The sequence below is a fragment of the Leopardus geoffroyi genome, chromosome E1 (assembly GCF_018350155.1).
Source record: "Leopardus geoffroyi isolate Oge1 chromosome E1, O.geoffroyi_Oge1_pat1.0, whole genome shotgun sequence".
NCBI lineage: Eukaryota > Metazoa > Chordata > Mammalia > Carnivora > Felidae > Leopardus > Leopardus geoffroyi.
The window spans coordinates 23,928,368-23,947,148 of NC_059330.1; the positions used below are offsets into that span (position 1 = coordinate 23,928,368).

General features: G+C 39.5%; 1 protein-coding gene across 22 annotated transcripts in view; it reads left to right on the forward strand.

Annotated features, from left to right (window-relative positions):
- Nucleotides 1–18,781, forward strand: part of ACACA (acetyl-CoA carboxylase alpha) — a 278,038-nt gene that overhangs the window by 200,532 nt on the left and 58,725 nt on the right. For 21 of the 22 annotated variants that reach the window (XM_045490597.1, XM_045490601.1, XM_045490599.1 and 18 more), the window contains 3 exons: nt 1,517–1,614; nt 5,646–5,766; nt 6,380–6,490. In XM_045490597.1, the coding sequence (XP_045346553.1) occupies nt 1,517–1,614; nt 5,646–5,766; nt 6,380–6,490 (330 nt within the window). Of the gene's footprint in view, nt 1–1,516; nt 1,615–5,645; nt 5,767–6,379; nt 6,491–8,238; nt 9,981–18,781 lie in introns of those variants that run through there. The other variant, XM_045490618.1, reaches the window with a different exon arrangement.

An 18,781-nucleotide genomic window follows, 5' to 3' on the forward strand; every position in this document is an offset into this window, starting at 1 on the left:
GGAGAAAAATACCCATTGCTGTTGACTGGTCTTACTTTCAATTCAAGTTTATGAACTTGAACAATGGACAGTTTCACATCTTCCCCTCTCTCCTTAAAACTCCAAAACCCTCTTGCTCCATCCTCCTTCTTAGCTAACGACCTTGCTCCCCAGTTCACTGAGCAAATGGAAGCAATGAGAAGAGAGCATCCACAAGCTCTCACGTACCTGCATCTGTGCCTTTATTCTCTGCCATCTCCCTGTACTCTGGATGGACAGTCCCTGCCCCTGTCCAAAGCCAGTCACTCCTCTTGGACATTTACCCTTTCCATCTTAAATCATCACTTTTTCCCTGTACCAAATCTACCCCTTTAGCTTACAAATACTTAGCCCCCAATCACTAATTATGGTGGCATAATTTCTCACAGTATTTAAAACATCTTCCTCTGTTTACCTTTTTTTTTTTTTTTGCCTGAATGACTAATTCCTTTAAGTTAAACACATGTATCCTGTAACTCTATTTTGTGAGCATGTGTATGTATTTGTAAAAATAATTACAAAAAGCTAGTATAAATTTTTAAATGTAAATGGGAATTATAAGTTGTTTATTTAAAAATGCAAAAGGCAGGGGCACCTGAGTGGCTCAGCCAGTTAAGTATACGGCTTTGGCTCAGGTCATGATCTCATGGTTCTTGAGTTCGAGTCCTGCCTTGGGCTCTGTGCCAACAGCTTGGAGCCTGGAGCCTGCCTCAAATTCTGTGTGTGTGTCTCTCTCTCAAAAATAAACAAGCATTAAAAATTTTCTTAATAAAAAATAATAAAAATGCAAAAGGCATGAATTCAGTATTCATTGATGATTATCACTGTATATGATGATTATCACCGTATAGAATTCTGGTTTTAATATTGCCTTCCCATTTTTGTGATCCTCTCAATTATCTCTTACCATTTACTTTCTTTTTTTTTTTAATCTGTTTATTTATTTTTTGAGAGAGCATGCACACATGCACATGAGTCGGGGAGGGATAGAGAGAGAGGGAGAGACAGAGAATCCCAAGCAAGCTCTGCACTGTCAGCACAGAGCCCAACGTAGGGCTTGATCCCATGAACTGTGAGATCATAACCTTAGCTGAAATCAAGAGCTAGACACTCACCTGACTGAACCACCCAGAAAACCCCATTGGATTTGAAAAAGTAAATAATACTAATCCACACATTTCTTTAATTTTGTGTTGATATCATTAATAGAGGTGGCACAAAAGATCAGAAATTACCCTTTAAAAACCTGATGAAAATGAAATGGTTGGAATATATTCGCAGTTGTAGCTACAAGATAGCTTAATTCAAAGACAGTCAGTGACTAGAGAAATAGGCACTTCCATCTTTCAAAGGAGAACTGTCTATGCTAGTATTCTGTTAGAGTGATGTGACAATTTAAAACTAGCTTTGGAACAAGCTGTGTTATGCATGCTTTGCTATGTCCTCTGGTTATGTGATGATGGCAAATAATGAGTTAAAAACTATTTGTACTTCACAGGGATACAAATACTTATATCTGACCCCTCAGGATTATAAGAGGGTCAGTGCTCTCAACTCTGTCCACTGTGAACATGTAGAAGATGAAGGAGAATCCAGGTAGGTGTATATGTATCAGAATTATTTAGCCATGGATTGAAGAAAGGTGAATATGATCATTTTTTCCTCACTGTCCTGCTGATCATGACCTTGAAAGAGCAATGAAGATTGCTTATTATATAATCTGGAGGTCCGAGGTTTGTATCATAGCTCTACCACTAATTAACTGAAAGACCTTATCTTACTGATTAAGGTTTTTAAATTATGTTTATAATATTTATTCATTTTAGAAAAGTTGGAATATCTAAACAATTATGAAGAAATAAAAATTAGCTACAAACCTACTGAGAAAGAACGTTATTTTAATGTATACTATAGTCTTGCTGTCTTTTCTGTATATATATGACTTTGTTCTACATAATCAGAATCACAATAGAAAAACTCTTGTTATTTGCACTTTTCACTAAAAACTATTTTGGGGAAATTTTGTATATTCTTAAAATATTATTTGAGAATATGTTTAAGGGCTTGATAATATTTTATGATAAAATTTTATTTATTTAATAATAAAATAAATTTTATCTTTTTTGAACATTCAGACTATTACAACTTTTACTGCTATATTCCTCGGCTGAGTGTTCTTTTAAATAAACTTTCAGGAATATCTATCATTATTTCCTTTGACCTATCTAAAAAGTAGAATTACTGGTCAAAAAATATGTCCATTTTAAAGATATTTTTGATAATTTCAGATTGCCCTCCCAAGATCCGTACTCCACCAGCAGTATATGACAGTGCATTCTTCCCCCTTTAATTTTTCTCCACTCTTGCCAATATTGATTATTGTCAATTAATAAAATAGGATAAAAATAGCAATTATTTTAACTGGTATTTTTGAATACTAGTGAGGTTTACCATTTTTACAGTCTGTCTGCAAGTACTTTCAGAATGTTAATCAACTATTACAATACCAATTATTGAGTAATTCGTACTTTCCTCACTTTTATAATAATCTTAATTCAATTACTAGGCTTTGTATCAGTTTTTTTGTGCTGTCTATTCTTGGGGTAATGCCACATTATTTTAACTGTTTTAATGGGGCAGATTTCCTCGCATTCTTAATTTTTCCCCATTTTATTGACTCTTTTTGTCTTTTTGTATTAGTTTCATTGTTTTTAATTACCAAAAACTTTCCATAATGATTTTGATTCAAGTTACATTAAGTTTATTAATTAATTTAGGAAGTCTGACATCTTCATAATTATTAACTCTTCCCAAGAAAAAACATGGCACGTTTTTCCTTTTTTCAACTGTATTTTGAAAAATTTTATGGTTTTCTTCATATAGTTATGCTGGAAGTTCCCACTCTGTCTTGGTTCATAACACCCTTGCTGTCTCAATAATTTTTTCACAGCAACTTTGAGCTAAAAGATATACCTAATATTTCTGTCTATTAAGTAGTCAGACCCAGAGAACTTCATAAGTATTTATACTCTAATAAATTAATAGTTATTTGAAAATATAATACACATAAATTGAAAGTTTTTTCACTTTTAAATAATTACAGTTACTTACTAATGGGATATTTGCATCTATATGAACTCTCAAAACTTGGATTTACCTCGGATGTAGCCACCATTGTTCTTGTTCTGCATTGATTTTTGTGTAGGACTTGGTTTTTTTGTTTTTGTTTTTATTTTTCCAGAGAAACTGTGAAAACCCAGCATTGCAAAGATAAAACATTGTCAAAAGGAATGTAGCATTATGTAATGTTTAAAAATGAACCACGTAATGCTGGTAGTTAGCATGGGATCCAACAGATATTATATATGATAGTGTTTCTCTAAAATATTTAAAATATCCTGCAGTGCCCCTGGCAGTTGACTGTGTCATGTGAGGTACTGTGGTGCACAGTGTAGGTACAAAATAGAGTTTGCCATTTTTAAAATGTTTATGCCTAAATATTTTGCATTTTTAAAATTTATTTTTTTATTTTTAATTTTTTTATTTTAGAGAGAGAGAGTGGGAGCAGGGGAGAGGAACAGAGGAAGAGAGAGAAAGAATCTTAAGCAGCTCGAGGTTCAGCATGGAGCCTGATGTGGGGCTCAGTCCCACAACCCTGGGATCATGACCTGAGCCAAAATTAAGAGTCAGACGTCTCTTCAACCAACTGAGCCACTCAGGCACCCCTATTTTGTATCTTTTCTTGCTATTCTGATTGGGATTCTCCCTCCCCATTATATTTTTTAACTCTTTATTACTGATATTTTAGAAAGCTATTGATTATACATATTTTTTTGTTAAAGCAAGTCATTTTTCTTCTCTAAGTTTTAGTTTCCCCATCTGTAAGATGAAGATCAAGTAAATTAATATTTGTAAAGTTGTTGGCACAGCACAGAGTACATAGTAAGCAGTCAAAAATCCTGGCTGCTATTATATTTAATAATGGAGAGGATATTACCTATCACACTGGATTGTTGTGAGGATCAAAAATTTTATATATATATAAAATACTATCTATCTGTATATCTATATATACCCTATACAAAGTGTATACACTATATATGTATTACACTATACAAAGATTTTTATTATAAATAACATTAAAATTTGGTACTACTTTAAGGAATGATAGTCTCAATAGTAGAAGACTCAGATCATAGAGCAGAAAATGGGAAATTTGTATTCTTTTTCATGTAATACAAAGGGAGAAGATGCCACTTAACAAGTCATGAATACCTGTGAAGCAATATGTAATCCTTAGGAGGGAAAAGATCTGCTTTGCAGGGACAGCTGACTATGCCCATGAGTGTTTGTGACTATATAGCATGTGAGCCTTCTGGAAAGGACACATTAACCCTCCCTCCAATTATTGTGGCTCATTAACCCCTTAAGGGAGATTAGCTTTACCTGTAACATAACTCTAGAATTTAGAGCCTAGATACAGAGCAAAAGGAGGAATGGAGAATTCCTGGGAGAGGCTAAAAATAGAAAGGCCAGGGAATCTGAGAAGCAGAAATGCAAAGCCAGAGGCCAACAGCAAGGGCAAAGCAAAAGAATTGGTGGAAGGTTAGAAGTAAGGAAAGAAGGGAACAGAGAAATATGGGGGCAAAAAAGTAGTTTAAGAGCCACTATGGGATATTTATTATTTCAATTTATAAAACTATGCCTGGTGCCAAGCTTTCTGGGTACACACGGAATTGTAAATAATATATGCCCATCTCTGCTTCCAACTTTATATTTTTCCTCTCTTTTATTAGTTCCATTCCCCATCTCCCACTTCCCATTATCAGCTATCACTCCTAATCCCCTGCCGAGAAGACAGACGAGTGGCTCCCACTGGATCCACAAGATGGTTTCTGGACAACTTGGCCAGCATTTCACTTCCATGCACATTCTACTTGCCCCTCTATTCAAAAGACTAGAGCCAGGATCCCTCTGTGTATGCACTTGATATTCACAAAGAGCAGGGATGGGAGTGCACTGTTTTGATCTTGCCCTTCATCCCTGTCTTGGAAAGAGAAAGGATTTTTTGACTTGAGAAATTGGCCTGAGCATTCTCACTATGCCTCTGGACTTTTTTATTCCTTTGTAACGTGTATCAAAAATTATTGATTTAATGGCTGTTGCTGATTATAGAGAGATATACAGTCGCCCTGCTTTTAAGAAACTTGTTCTAGAAAGTAAGAGAGGGCATCTAAAATCAGAGCGCCATCTATGTGTCAAGCCCTCTCTTTGTTCCTTTAATTTAACTTTCATGTCAACCCTTAGAGGTAGACACCATTATCTCCATCTTATAGAAGTTACTATTATCTCCAGAGTTACATGGCTATATGTGTCAGAGCAGGGTTTTAAACCTGTCTACTTAATTCCAGATTTTTCTCTTTCCACTATACCATATTGCTTCCAGAAGAAAATAGGCACCAAGCTAAGAAGGAAAGATACATGAATGAAAAGTATAAGAGTATAGAGCCCTGGCATTAAATAAGCTTTCAGTATGCTTTTAGCAGCCTTTTAATAGTGATTATTCTTTTAGTGGATTGTTGTTCTTGTGTTTAACCTTTATAATTTGTCATGGCTATATCCAATAGGTACAAGATAACTGATATTATTGGGAAGGAAGAGGGACTTGGAGCAGAGAACCTTCGAGGCTCTGGAATGATTGCTGGAGAATCCTCATTGGCCTATAATGAGATTATCACCATCAGCTTGGTAAATCTTATCAGAATGTGAAATTTCTGAAGAACTGACTGTGTGGCTAGGAGTTTTTTTGGTCCGATCTCTGCCATTCAGTCCCAAATGAGAACATTTCTTAAAAATTATCTACAATATGATTTTAATTGTGCATGATAATGTAAATAATCGAATTTCCTAGAAAAACCTAGCACCTCATTTTAGCCTTTAGTTTTACTTCTTATTTCTCTAAATATCCTACAAGAATTTTAATAGCTTGAATTTCTTCTCTTAACTACTTTTCTTGTTTTTACCTCTAGTATAGATGCCAAGCATCTATGAAATGGGAAGAAGTATAAGAGAAATAAACGGCCTATGAAACTTTGTGTCTAATCCCCTTTGGTCCAATTCAGTGAATTCTGTACCTTCTTTTCTTTGACCAGGAAATTGTGGGGCTTTTTTAACATTGTTATTAATCAAGCAAACTTTCTAAAAAACAATTTTTTTTTCTATTAATGTAGATTTTATACATTTGTGCCTTAGTTCTTACAGCTTGGGAGGGGACATAAATCTGTGACATGTAGAATTTATTCTCTCTCTCTCTCTCTCTCTCTCTCTCTCTCTCTCTTTCTTTAATTTATTCTTTTTTAAGGTTACATGCCGGGCTATTGGGATCGGAGCTTACCTTGTCCGGCTGGGACAGAGAACCATCCAGGTTGAAAATTCTCACTTAATTCTGACCGGAGCTGGAGCTCTCAACAAAGTAAGTTTCTAGAGTCTGAGAGAAGTGTGTGAAGCTGTATGAAGATGATTGTGAATTCTTAATTCAAGATTCTGATTGAGGAGAAGCCTTTCAGTCCATGCCTCCCTGAATCTATTCCCCTCTATCTCCATCTTTCCTGCCCATTGCCTTGCTTACCTAATCATTCATTCATTCATTGTATTCAACAAGTATTTTGAGTACCTACTCTGTGCCAGGCACTGTTCCAAGTCCTGTGGATATGTTCATGAACAATCCATGTAGAATTCTTGCTCTGAAGGGCTTACATTCTAGTGTCTTTCTAGGAAGAGAATTAATTGAATACTTTTTTTCTACCCTCCTTCCCTTTCTTTCATCTATGAGTAAGTGAAGAGATCTATTCCCAGATGTGGAGCTGTCTCTGAAACATCTTCTGAACGTGTTGACAATATCATTTTAATGTTCTGAGAAATTTGTGAATGTAGAGGAAGTAGTTGGTAAATATTGAATGGAAAGATGGATAGATGGATGCATGGATGGATTTCTGGGAAAGGGTATAACAGAGATTTATCATCCCTTCAAAAGAAATTCTTGTGCCTTTTCAATTCAAGCTCACGGGCTTTTCCAAAGGAAAAAAAAATGGTTGGTGAGGTCACCGCTTGTAAGAGTGAAAACTATCTAAGTATACCTGAATATACAAAAGACAGTGTAGTTCTGACTTCTCTGCAGACATAGGAAAATTATTTTCTCTCCAGAGCCAGGAATGTGTAATAGTCTGGGACTGGTTGACTGACCTTGTGCAACTCATGTAACCTCTCAGCTCCTCAGCTTTCTTTGTCTGTCAAAGGGGAATAATAACTTACACACTTAAATGATACAGTGGAGATCAAATGAGAAATCATAAGCAAAAGTACCTAGCACTTGGCACGAAGTGTTGGTCCTCATTACAATTTCAGTTCCCTTTTCTTCTCTCTTATACGATTTGATGATTTATCTTGTGGAGTTATATGCACGCTGAATTGTATCAACTACTGGGTTTACTGGACTTGTGCAAACTTTATCAAGCCTTGACTTTGCAGTGGAAGGATAGGAAGTAAGTGTCCTGTTACCTCATTTTTTAAAAGTGGATATATCCATTGGTCCAATTAGCTTTTGGAGATGTCAGAAATGAGGAGAATCGTCTGATGCAGTTTGCTCTCTGCATTCCTTAAGAGGTCTGTATCCTTCTCTGGGCTTGCTTTTCCCTCCAAGGAAAGGCAGAGCTGTGCTAACAATGGCAAACTTGCATACCCCACTCCCCTTTAGGAGAGTAGCTTAAAAATAGACATTGTGAACTGCCACTACTGAAGGAGATTATTGCAGTGGGAGAAACTGCTGAGAGTCTTAATTTTTTTTTTAAGTTGCTCTTTTGGATACCTTCTTAGGATGAGATATTGATGAATGTCGCAAAGAATTGTAGGTATGATTATCTGTAAAGATGGAATTTAAAAAAGACACGAGTATTCCCATACCTGGACAGAGAGCTAATTTCTGAAGGTATTTCATTACATTTTCTTATTTTCTCCCTATGAACATGTTATACACAAAGAATAATACACAAAGCAAAGGTATTGTTACTACTGCTGGGGGGTTTTGTTTGTTTGGTTTTTGTTTTTTGCCTAAAAACTTGCCAGTTGAATTTCATTTGTGTCATAAAGGAAGCATTAGGGAATTTTTCTTAAAATCTAGTTGAATTGTTCTGATGAGATTTATTATGTTCCCCTTCTTCCTAGCCTGCAGGGCTGCTTGTTAGAGGAGAAGTGTGGTTGCAGGGGAAAGGACAAGGAAAGCTGCAGCTGTAACTTACCAGACAATGCTCATTTCCAGAAGGACATGATCATTTGTAGCTGAAGGGAGTGATCAAGTTATAAAGGTTACCTAATCCTGCTCTGCCTGCTTCACTGTCTTCATGTCAGTGCCTCTTAAGTACACAGACGTGTTGTTGGAAGACACCCGATTTCATGCAAATTCATTCAGAACGTCCTATCCGCCCCTTTGCCTATCCAGTATGAAAAAGGAAACTATACGGAAGCTGCAAGCATAGATTGCTCCCTCTGACTCACTCCTTTTGCATGTTTCGTCTTTGTGTGTACTAGTATCTTTCAACATCTCTGTGTGCCTTTCTTTCTGAGGGAATGTCTCTTATGGGTGTGTGCAGGTTACTTTGAGTGCGTGTCTCTTCCTGCGTGAGTGCTGGTCTCTCTTGTCTCTTTGTGTCTGTATCTTGCTTCCAGATCCCTCTCTCTCCGTGTGCCTCCCTGAGTATCCATATGTGAGAAAGTCTTTGTGTGTGTCTGAAAACACTGTAGAACCTCCTTAAGCCTTGACTATTTTGCTCGAGTATGCGTGTACCTGTGCAAAGTGGAAATGTAGGTGGTATATGCAAGCTTTTAGACTGTAAACATTTGACCCCCGCCTTTTTGAGTCTTCATCCTTTATGTTAAACATTGGGGTGAAGAATAGGAAAGGAGGGGTGTGCAGAGGTTGTAGGAAAAAAGAAATCTGTGTGTGCAAGTGCCGATCCCGTTGACCCCTTTGAAAATTGAAATAATGATAATGCGCGTCTCCTGACTGCATCAAAGTATCAGCACATCAAAAGCCAGGAGGCATGAAATGCAAATGATAAAGTGAAAGCAGATGGATTGTGCATGATCGCCTGATGCCCAATGAATTTTAAAAGGTGCTGGTTTGCAAGGGGGGGTAGGGTGGGGGGTGGGGGGTGGGGGTGGGGGGACTGAAATAAACACGTTATCCCTGCAATTTTTTTTTTGTTCTTGACGCTCACTCCTGACAATATTTTTTCACACTTGAGTGAACACCCACTCCATCTCTCTCTCCCTTTCTCCCTCTCTTTTTCTCTCTCTTTCTCTCTCCTCTCCAATTCCCACCCACCCACCCCCCCACCCCCAACCTCTTACACGTCTCAGGTCATGTCGCTGCAGCTCCGGTGGAAATAATAAGATATAAACCACGAGGTTGTTATTTGCATAGAAATAGCATGGAGCCCCAGGCAGCAAGGGAGAAGGACACAGGGATCATTTGTCTAAAATTTTAATGAAAACTTTTGCTGAGGCAGAGATTTTTTTGAAACTTTCTTTCTCCCTGCTTTTCTCCTCCCCTCCCCACCCCCAACCCCCCCCATCACTGATTTGACTTAACATGGTTCAATTTGAAGAGAAAGGGTTGACACACCACATATCATACTTCTGTAATACAGCAACATGTAAATTGTTTGTTCCTTTAATAGATATGAAGCTGGAGAGACACACATTCCCAACTTAATACATTGCATGTATGTGTCAAGCTTTTATGGCTACACTCCATCTCAGTGCACACGTGATGTTGCCTGTCGTTAGCCGACCTGTTTTTAATTAGTTCAGACCTTCCTACCTTTTTGCTTCCAAAGACTCTTACTTTGTAAAGGATTTCTTTTTGTAGCCAACAGTAGTAACCTGCAAATAAAATATAAATGCTCTGGCAGTTTCCTGTTTTTTACTTTCAGTGGTTTTACTGTACATTTACACATTTTATTCACAGGCACTGTCCTTTGCCACTGTGTCTTTTGTTCCAAGTGCTTCCTGCATTCATATTTGTATCCCTTTCCCCCTGTTATCTCAGTATTTGTATATTCTCTTTCCTTCTCTATCTTGTTCTCTGTTGCCTGTAGTTATTTGTAAAACATGCAAAATGTTACCAAGTTGAGGAGGGGTGTAGTATCTGGGTTTTCATAAGTGCCACAGAAGATTTGCTATTTGAACAAAAGGCATTGGGCTGGTGATTAGAAGCAGTCTGGATGACCCTGTTTGAAACTTAAAATCAACATCAGTCCAGCCCCTTGCTGCCTTCTGGGGTGGGCTAGTGGTGTCAAGGCTGTTTTACAGATGGGAAGACTACAACAGTAAGCGGTAAAGTGACTTAGTTCCGTTGGCAAAGACTAAATCTGCATCAGAACATGAACTTCCACGTCCTCAAGTTTTATTCAAGATGGGCTCTGTCCTAGGGTGCGTGGGTGGCTCAACTGGTTAAGTGTCTGACTCCTGATTTCAGCTCAGGTCATGATCTCACAGTTCATGAGTTCGAGCCCCACACCGGGCACTGCGCTGACAGTGCAGAGCCTGCTTGGGATTCTCTCTCTCCTCTCTCTCTCTCTCTCTCTCTCTCTCTCTCTCTCCCTCTCCACCTCTACCCCACTTGCTCTCTCTCTCTCTCTCTCAAAAATAAATAGAGGCGCCTGGGTGGCTCAGTCAGTTGGGTGTATGACTTTGGCTCAGGTCATGATCTCATACTCGGTTTGTGGGTTCAGGCCCCGTGTTGGACTCTGTGCTGAGAGCTCAGAGCCTGGAGCCTGCTTTGGGTTCTGTGTCTCCCTCTCTTTCTGCCCCTCACCCACTCGCACTCTGTCTCTCTCTCTCTCTCTCTCAAAAATAAATAAACATTGGGGCGCCTGGGTGGCGCAGTCGGTTAAGCATCCGACTTCAGCCAGGTCACGATCTCGCGTCCGTGAGTTCGAGCCCCGCGTCAGGCTCTGAGCTGATGGCTCAGAGCCTGGAGCCTGTTTCCGATTCTGTGTTTCCCTCTCTCTCTGCCCCTCCCCCATTCATGCTCTGTCTCTCTCTGTCCCAAAGGTAGATAAACGTTGAAAAAAATAATAATAATAAATAAATAAACATTAAAAAAAATTTTTTTAATAAAAAAACTTAAAAAAAAAAAAAAGATGAGCTCAGTCCCCTCTGCTTAGTATCCACGAGGCCTGGTCATTTCCCTTTTTGTCCAAATGTCATGGGCATGATGACATAAATAAGAGAAGCTTGTAAGGGTCTGCTATTTCATGCCCCCCCAAGGTAGAAGACCATAGGTTCTTAGCTCTACAAACTGTAGGCTGTAGGTGGCAGATTTCTCAGAATGCCTCATTGAGTGGTAAGGCAGACCTGATGGATGTGATACTAACCTGCTGGAAGAATGTCACGCTAGCCTGCCAAAGGCAGCAACCAGTGTGCTTGGGGAACTGGTAAGATAGATCCTTAAGGGGCTGAGACTGTTTGTACAGTCATAAACTTCTGAGTCAAGGTGCCATTGGATATTTCCAGTAACTTTCAGATTTACTTCCCCTATTCCACCATTCCTGTTTCTACGTAATGTCTCTAATACATTAGGTGGTGGATAGGCTGATGTAGACCATAGTCCTCACTCCGTCCCCCAGACTTGAGGTATACACAGAGAAATCAGGATTTTCAATTTATAGCCTGTCCTAATTGTCTGTGGAGGTAAGGCATGTACCAATGACTGTGAGAAATGGGATTATAGATTCGTTCAGGAGTTGATATGTGACATTTTAAAGCTTCTGCATGGGGTGCCCAGGTGGCTTAGTCGGTTAAGTGTCCAACTTCAGCTCAAGTCATGATCTTGCAGTTCAAGATCTTGAGTTCAAGCCCTGCATTGGGCTCTGCGCTGACAGCTCAGAGCCTGGAGCCTGTTTTCGATTCTGTGTCTCCCTGTCTCTTTGCCCCTCTCCTGTTCATGCTCTGGTCTCTCAAAAATAAGTAAACATTAAAAAAATAAATAAAAGATAAAACTTGTGCTTTGGGGGGGGGGGGGCGGGATGCCATAGTCTCATCTCCCTTACCAAGATCAGGCCCCTGTTTCCACTGAATCTGCCAGGAAAAAAGAAATTATATGATGGTGTGGCTAGGGCTATATATGTTAGGTCCGTAGGGCCCTAATTCTAATCTTGTTTTTGAGACTTGATGCAAGTCCTCTGGATCTCAGTTTGCAAACACATTTTTATGTATTTGCGCAATATGAAATGTGAAGTCGTTGCTCACTCTGTTATGTGCAACATCAGAGCTCCTCCCACAAGCTTGTAGGACTGGGGACCTGCACTGTACATTCTCCATATGCACCCATGACTTTGTGACATGCAACATGAAAGAGACTCAAGAAGGGAAGAAGAGAGGGGCACCTGGCTGACTCAGTCGGTGGAGCAGGTGACTCTTGGTCTTGGGGTCATGAGTTTGAGCCTCACATTGGGTGTAAAGATTACTTAAAAAAATAGTAAATAAATATTTTTTTGAAAAAAGGAGAGATTATTTAGCTCTTGCTGTGAGGCAGCATTGTAACTTCACATAATTTAAAGAGCATGGACACTAAAGCCCAATTGCCTGGGTTTAATTCCTGGTTCTGCCACCTACTAGCTTGTGTGACCTTGGGCAATTTTCTTAGCTTTCCTGGGTCACAGTTGTATTAACTGTAAAATGAGGATAATAATAGTACCTATTTACCAGGTCTTATGAGGATTAAATGAGTTAATATAGGTAAGTCACTGACACTGTTGTAGTGTTCCCTAAGCTGAATTTAGGGTTCTTTCTCATTGCAACACATTGTCCAGACCCTGGAAAGGAAATATAAACACAACATCTTTCTGATCCTTTGAAGGCAAAAATTCCTTTAAGAAAATGTTAAATGTCCGTCCTCACCATGGCAGTACATTCATGTATTGACTTTCCCAATAGATGTTATCTAAAGACAATCACTGCACTTTGGAAAGCCATTAACGTCAGAGGCACCCTATTGGGTCCTGATAGGGCAGTATATGTGTCAGTCATCTGTCTACAGTAGTCCCTAAGGACTTGTTGATACAATAGCCCATAATCACTCTAAGGATCAGACCAGCAATTTGCATTTTTAAAAGTCCCTAACTACCTGTTTTCACAATAGACAGTCCCTGTACTCCGGAAGCTCCAGATGGGATCGCTCTCCTTTTAAAGAGGGCATTTGAGCTTCCTTTCTGAGTAAGCCTCGCTTTAGCATTATGAATGAGTTCTCAGAAAGGATTGCTATGGGCACATCTTCTTAGTTTTCAAACCCTATTCCCCTGGACCCCAATACCCACACACAAAATGTGGGCAAACCCGCCCCCATTTTGTTTTTTCATTTGATGTTCCTTGGGTTTGGTAGAAAACTGTACCAGGTATGTTTGACTCCATCAGTGAGTCATGATCTGCCCTCAGCCTGATCCCAGCTGTCTGGTTTAGAGATCTTGCAGGGTAGAATTTCCCTTCAGAGCTCCATTAGAGAAGTTGCCTCTGACTAAGAGAGCCCTGTGTGGGTACAGTGGCTTGGAAACTAATGACTTGGGAGAACCTAAAACAAGTATCAGTACTGAACTTCTAGATGGAGTGAGTGCTCTGAGGCCCTGCCTAGGGCATTAAATACAGACTCAGGAATTATTATGTTTGACAACCTATTATAAATGCTCAAACTTTTTGAAGTTAACAAAACTTTTAGATTAAAAAAAAGGCAAACAAAAACTTATCATCATTCTGCTCCCTGCATTTACTAGATAAATAACCGGACTTTCTTCTGTTTGGGCCTCAATTTCCTTTTTATAAAATACATTTCCCACCCTAAGGTGAAGACCAGAGGATCTCTTAATCTTAAATTCTCTTGAATTTTTAGTATTCTGTTATGCTATATCTATTGATTTGTAGCCAGGGAACCATGTTAGGCTGGAGCAGAGAGAGAATAGATTGGGAAGGAGGGTAGGTAGGGTCTAAAAGTTGCTACAGGGGCGCCTGGGTGGCTCAGTTGGTTAAGTGTCTGACTCTTGGTTTCATTTCAGATCATGATCTAACAGTTTGTGAATTCAAGCTCTGCATCAGGCTCCGTGCTGACAGTGTGGAGTCTGCTTGGGAATCTCTGTCTCCCTCTCTCTCTGCCCCTCCCCGACTCACACAGTCTCTGTCTCTCTCAAAATAAATAAATAAACTTAAAAATATAAACAAAATAGGGGCGCCTGGGTGGCTCAGTCGGTTGGGCATCTGACTTCAGCTCAGGTCACGATCTCGCAGTCTGTGAGTTCGAGCCCCGTGTCGGGCTCTGGGCTGATGGCTCAGAGCCTGGAGCCTGTTTCTGATTCTGTGTCTCCCTCTCTCTCTGCCCCTCCCCCGTTCATGCTCTGTCTCTCTCTGTCCCAAAAATAAATAAACGTTAAAAAAAAAAATTAAAAAAATATATATAAACAAAATAAAATAGTTGCTACATATTAGGGTGTTATATACTAGTGAGATTACATGTTGTGATAAATGAAGTTATTACATTGTAACAAGATTAGGAATAGGAGTTGTAAAGAATAGTAATTAAAAACTTTGTTAATCTCATTTCTTATCCATATTACAGAAAAATAAATGCGATGTGGTAGTGGTGTTGTTAATGATAACTATTGATGACAGCAAGTAGCCATAGAATTATAATTATCGGGAGTGGAAGATCCTCAAAAGTCCAACCACTCAACCATTGTTCAAATTTCCTCTGTAACATGTTACTGCCTAACATTCATTCAGTTACGCTTGAAAACCTCAACTAAAGGGGAGCTCAGTACTTTATGAGCCAATCCCTTTCATCTGTATGAAGTTCACATTTAGCTACAGCCTGTTCGATTGTACAGACCAATTCCTCTTAAAAAGTAGTGTTCAGAATTAACAAAGCAACTCCCAGTATTATGGTGTAACTTGTATGGAATTGAATGGAACCAAAATCTTTCCCATGTACTTTGTTTTCAGAATCTGGCTTTGTCTTAACAGATTAAAGATGAAAATGCTATCCAAAGATAGAAAGGAAACTGGATTCAGAAATAACATTCTTGCCAGCCAAAACGGCAAAATAAGTAGCAATTATAAGAGAACAGCTAAAATGTACACCAGTTGGAAGTACTCTGTAGGTTAGGGGTCTGCTGCAAGGTGTCATGCAAGGTTTTGAGAGCCTTATTATCTCCTGCTTCTCCACCACCTGACTTGTTGGCCCTGTACACAGTTGGAGGTTCTTGGGTGTTGTGTATTCTTTTTTTTTTTTTTTTTTTTTTTTTTTTTTTACGTTTACTTATTTATTTTGAGAGAGGGTGGGGGAGGGGCAGAAGACACTCCCAAGCAGGCTCTATACTGTCAGCACACGGAGCCCGATTTGGGGCTCAAACTCACAAACTATGAGATCATGGCCTGAGCCGAAGTTGGTGCTTAACCAACAGCGGCCCAGGTGCCCCTTGGGTTCTGTGTATTTAGGTAAAACTGTATTTAGTTAAAACTCATTGGGTCCACAGTTAGGTAATACTTATTTCAGGAATCAGTGAAGATGACTGTAGACTGAGATACTCTAAAGCTCTAAGGGCACACAACCAAATCTAAAATGCTAGAATTTATTACCTCTCACCTCAGCAATCTCTGGCTCACTTTCTACGTGTAGCCCTTTGTCATCTCTCTACCCTGTCTCTGGAGTGATCCGTTTCAACTTCTAGCATTGTGCTGCTTCCTGAGTTTTAGAGTGAAGAAATGCCTCTATCTCACAGATTCTGTGCCATGCAGGGTCTCTGCACTTTCTGCCTCTAATAAAACATTGTCCCTAAACTCAAGCTGAGTGCCTTCTTAGGACTGTTAACAGGATCCCTTAAATGGAGCAGTTCAGCTGTTTCATTTTCCAGTCATTCCTATGTTACACCTTCTTACGCTGGATTTTCTTCACCTTTCTCTCTTTCTACAAATGTTTATAACTGTCTTTGCAAATTAGCGTTCACTGGAAGCTTTGCCTATTCCGTTTACCCTTATCTTCTCCCCTTAACCTTTCTTCTCCCCAGCCCAAGCCTGAAACCCAAGGAAATTAGCTTCTCACCTCTGCTCCCCCATAAAAAAAAAAAAAAGGAAAAAAAAAAAAAAACCCAACCCATAGTCCTCCAACAGTGTCTTTTTCTTGGATTTGCAGTCAGCAGCCATCTCCAATAACCATCAGGCTGTCAGCTTTGCAGCTCCCCACTACCTCCCACCTCCCCCATCACTCACCAGAGGAAAAAGAGAGCCAGAGCAAGAGCTTGAAATATATCATGCAATAGTGTATCATGAATTTGTTGTGAATCACAGCAGTGAAGCAGGTTTATTTATTTCTGAGACCTTAAATCAATACAAAGTAGGTCTCTTAGTTCTGAAGCTGGGATGGAGTGTGAAAAAATGAGCCCATTGTACTCTTAAAACTTTGGGGAAAGGAGATGACAGCTATATAATTCCATTTACCAGGCACTAGGGGCTTTAATGTGAAGGTGACAGGGAGCTCTTTGTGCATTTAGAGCACCATATCTTCTAAATAAAAGATCTGTAGACTTGATAGTGGAGCATAGCTCCAAGTTTAATAATCTCCAAGCATTAGACCGAACCAATATGTTCCCAAGTCAGAGAGTTCCCCCCTAAACACTCATAAATTAAAAGTGCAAGAGCTGCACACATTGGTAGATTAGGAATGCAAGGACTCCAGCCTTTCCTAGGAGAAAGACAGACCTGGGCTCAGGCTGTGCGCAGACTGCTGTGTGAATATGATAAAGATGCAGGAAACGAGACTGTTTAGAAACCTGGCTCCTGGCTGTTCATCATTCCAGATGTCCCCTGTGCTGGATCCAAATCTAGCTATGTTCCCTCTCAGAGTGGCCACCTTCACATAGTCTAATCAGCTAATGTACACAGTCAGGAGTGTTGAATTATGAAAGGAGAATCTTTAAGAGCTGTTTAGATTGAACTACAGATTACCATGCCCAGGCTTCAAGTTCTTCTGGTTGATTCCTGACTGGTTCCTAATTTTAATAATGTCTCAGTGTCTGGAATTTAAGCCTTTCAAAATCGCATGCACATAAGAGAAATTGAGAAATCAGTGTTATTAAGGAAAAGAATCCACCCAAATTTCACTAACAGCATAAGATGCAAATAGAAGTGAGGACCACTGGAACATATAATCAAGTTTTGAATATCTTCATTTTCTATCTGACCCATTGATAAAATATGCCTTTTCTCAACAGATGAAGCAGGGTTATACAGCTCAGTAGAGCAACCCTAATATAATATGACTTTATATTAGATAGAGTTGCTAGCTTAATTCTAGCTCAGGTAAGGAATTTTGAAATAAAAACCCAATGTTTGCACTAGGGAAAACTAAAAGGATGGGACAATTGAAAAACATTTTGGTTAAGAAAGCTGCTACACGTTATAACACTAATGTGGAAGATTTCTTTTGCTTATGTTAGTTCGACTTGCTGAAAATATAAATCAAAGCTGAGTTTTTGTAGAGCGCCAAGAATTATGGCAGTTCATATGCATTTATTGCATGCCTGTTATGTATAAAGTTCTGTCCTTATGCTGTGGTTATGATTTCTGCTTTCATGGAGCTTCAAATTTAGACTTGAAAAACAGTAACAGGCTTTTCATGTGATCTAAAGGTAAAAAGTAAGGGGTGCCTGGGTGGCTCAGTCGGTTGGGCGTCCGACTTTGGCTCAGGTCATGATCTCACGGTTCGAGGGTTTGAGCCCCGCATCGGGCTCTGTGCTGATGGCTCGGAACCTGGAGCCTGTTTCCGATTCTGTGTCTCCCTCTCTCTCTGCCTCTCCCCTGCTTATGCTCTGACTCTCTCTCAAAAATGAATAAACATTAATTTTTTTTTAATTAAAAAAGTAAAATTGCTGCCCACCAGATGTAAATGAGAAAACAAAACAAACAAACCCAGGCTGCCCAAGGGCGCCTGAGTGGCTCAGTTGGTTAAGCATATCAACTCTTGATATTGGCTCGGTTCATGGAATCCAGCCCCACATCAGGCCCTGCACTGACAGCATGGAACCTGCTTGGGATTCTCTCTCTCCCTGTCTTTCTCTCTCAAAAATATATAAACCTTAAAAAAAAAAAGAAAAAGGCTGCCAAGATGAACTGTTAAGTGCTACTCCACAAGAAACCAGACCCCAGCGAGCACCAGACTCTTTGCCTAGCCACTGGTGGGCACAGACAGTCACACAGCCCTCTGTCTTTCCACACCAACCTCACATCTTCCGTCCTTGTCAGAAAACCATTGGGATTTTTTTTTTTTTTAATTTCCATCTTTTGAAAGCATATGATAGAAGATTGTTATTCAGGAGATGCCTGGGTGGATCAGTCAGTTAAGCTTCTGACTTCGGCTTAGGTCATGATCTCACGGTTCACGGGTTTGAGCCCCACGTCGTGCTCTGTGCCGACAGCTCAGAACCTGGAGCCTGCTTCAGATTCTGTGTCTCCCTCTCTCTCTGTCCCTCCCATGCTTGTGCTCTGTCTCTGTCTCTCTCTCTCAAAAATTAACATAAAAAATTTTTGAATGGCTTAAATTTAATTAAAGAAATTTGAACAGAAATTTCAGCAAAAAAGATAGGAGGATGATAAAAGAGCACACGAAAGGATGCTTATCGTTAGTCATTAGAGAAATGCAAATTAAAAACCACAATTAGGCACC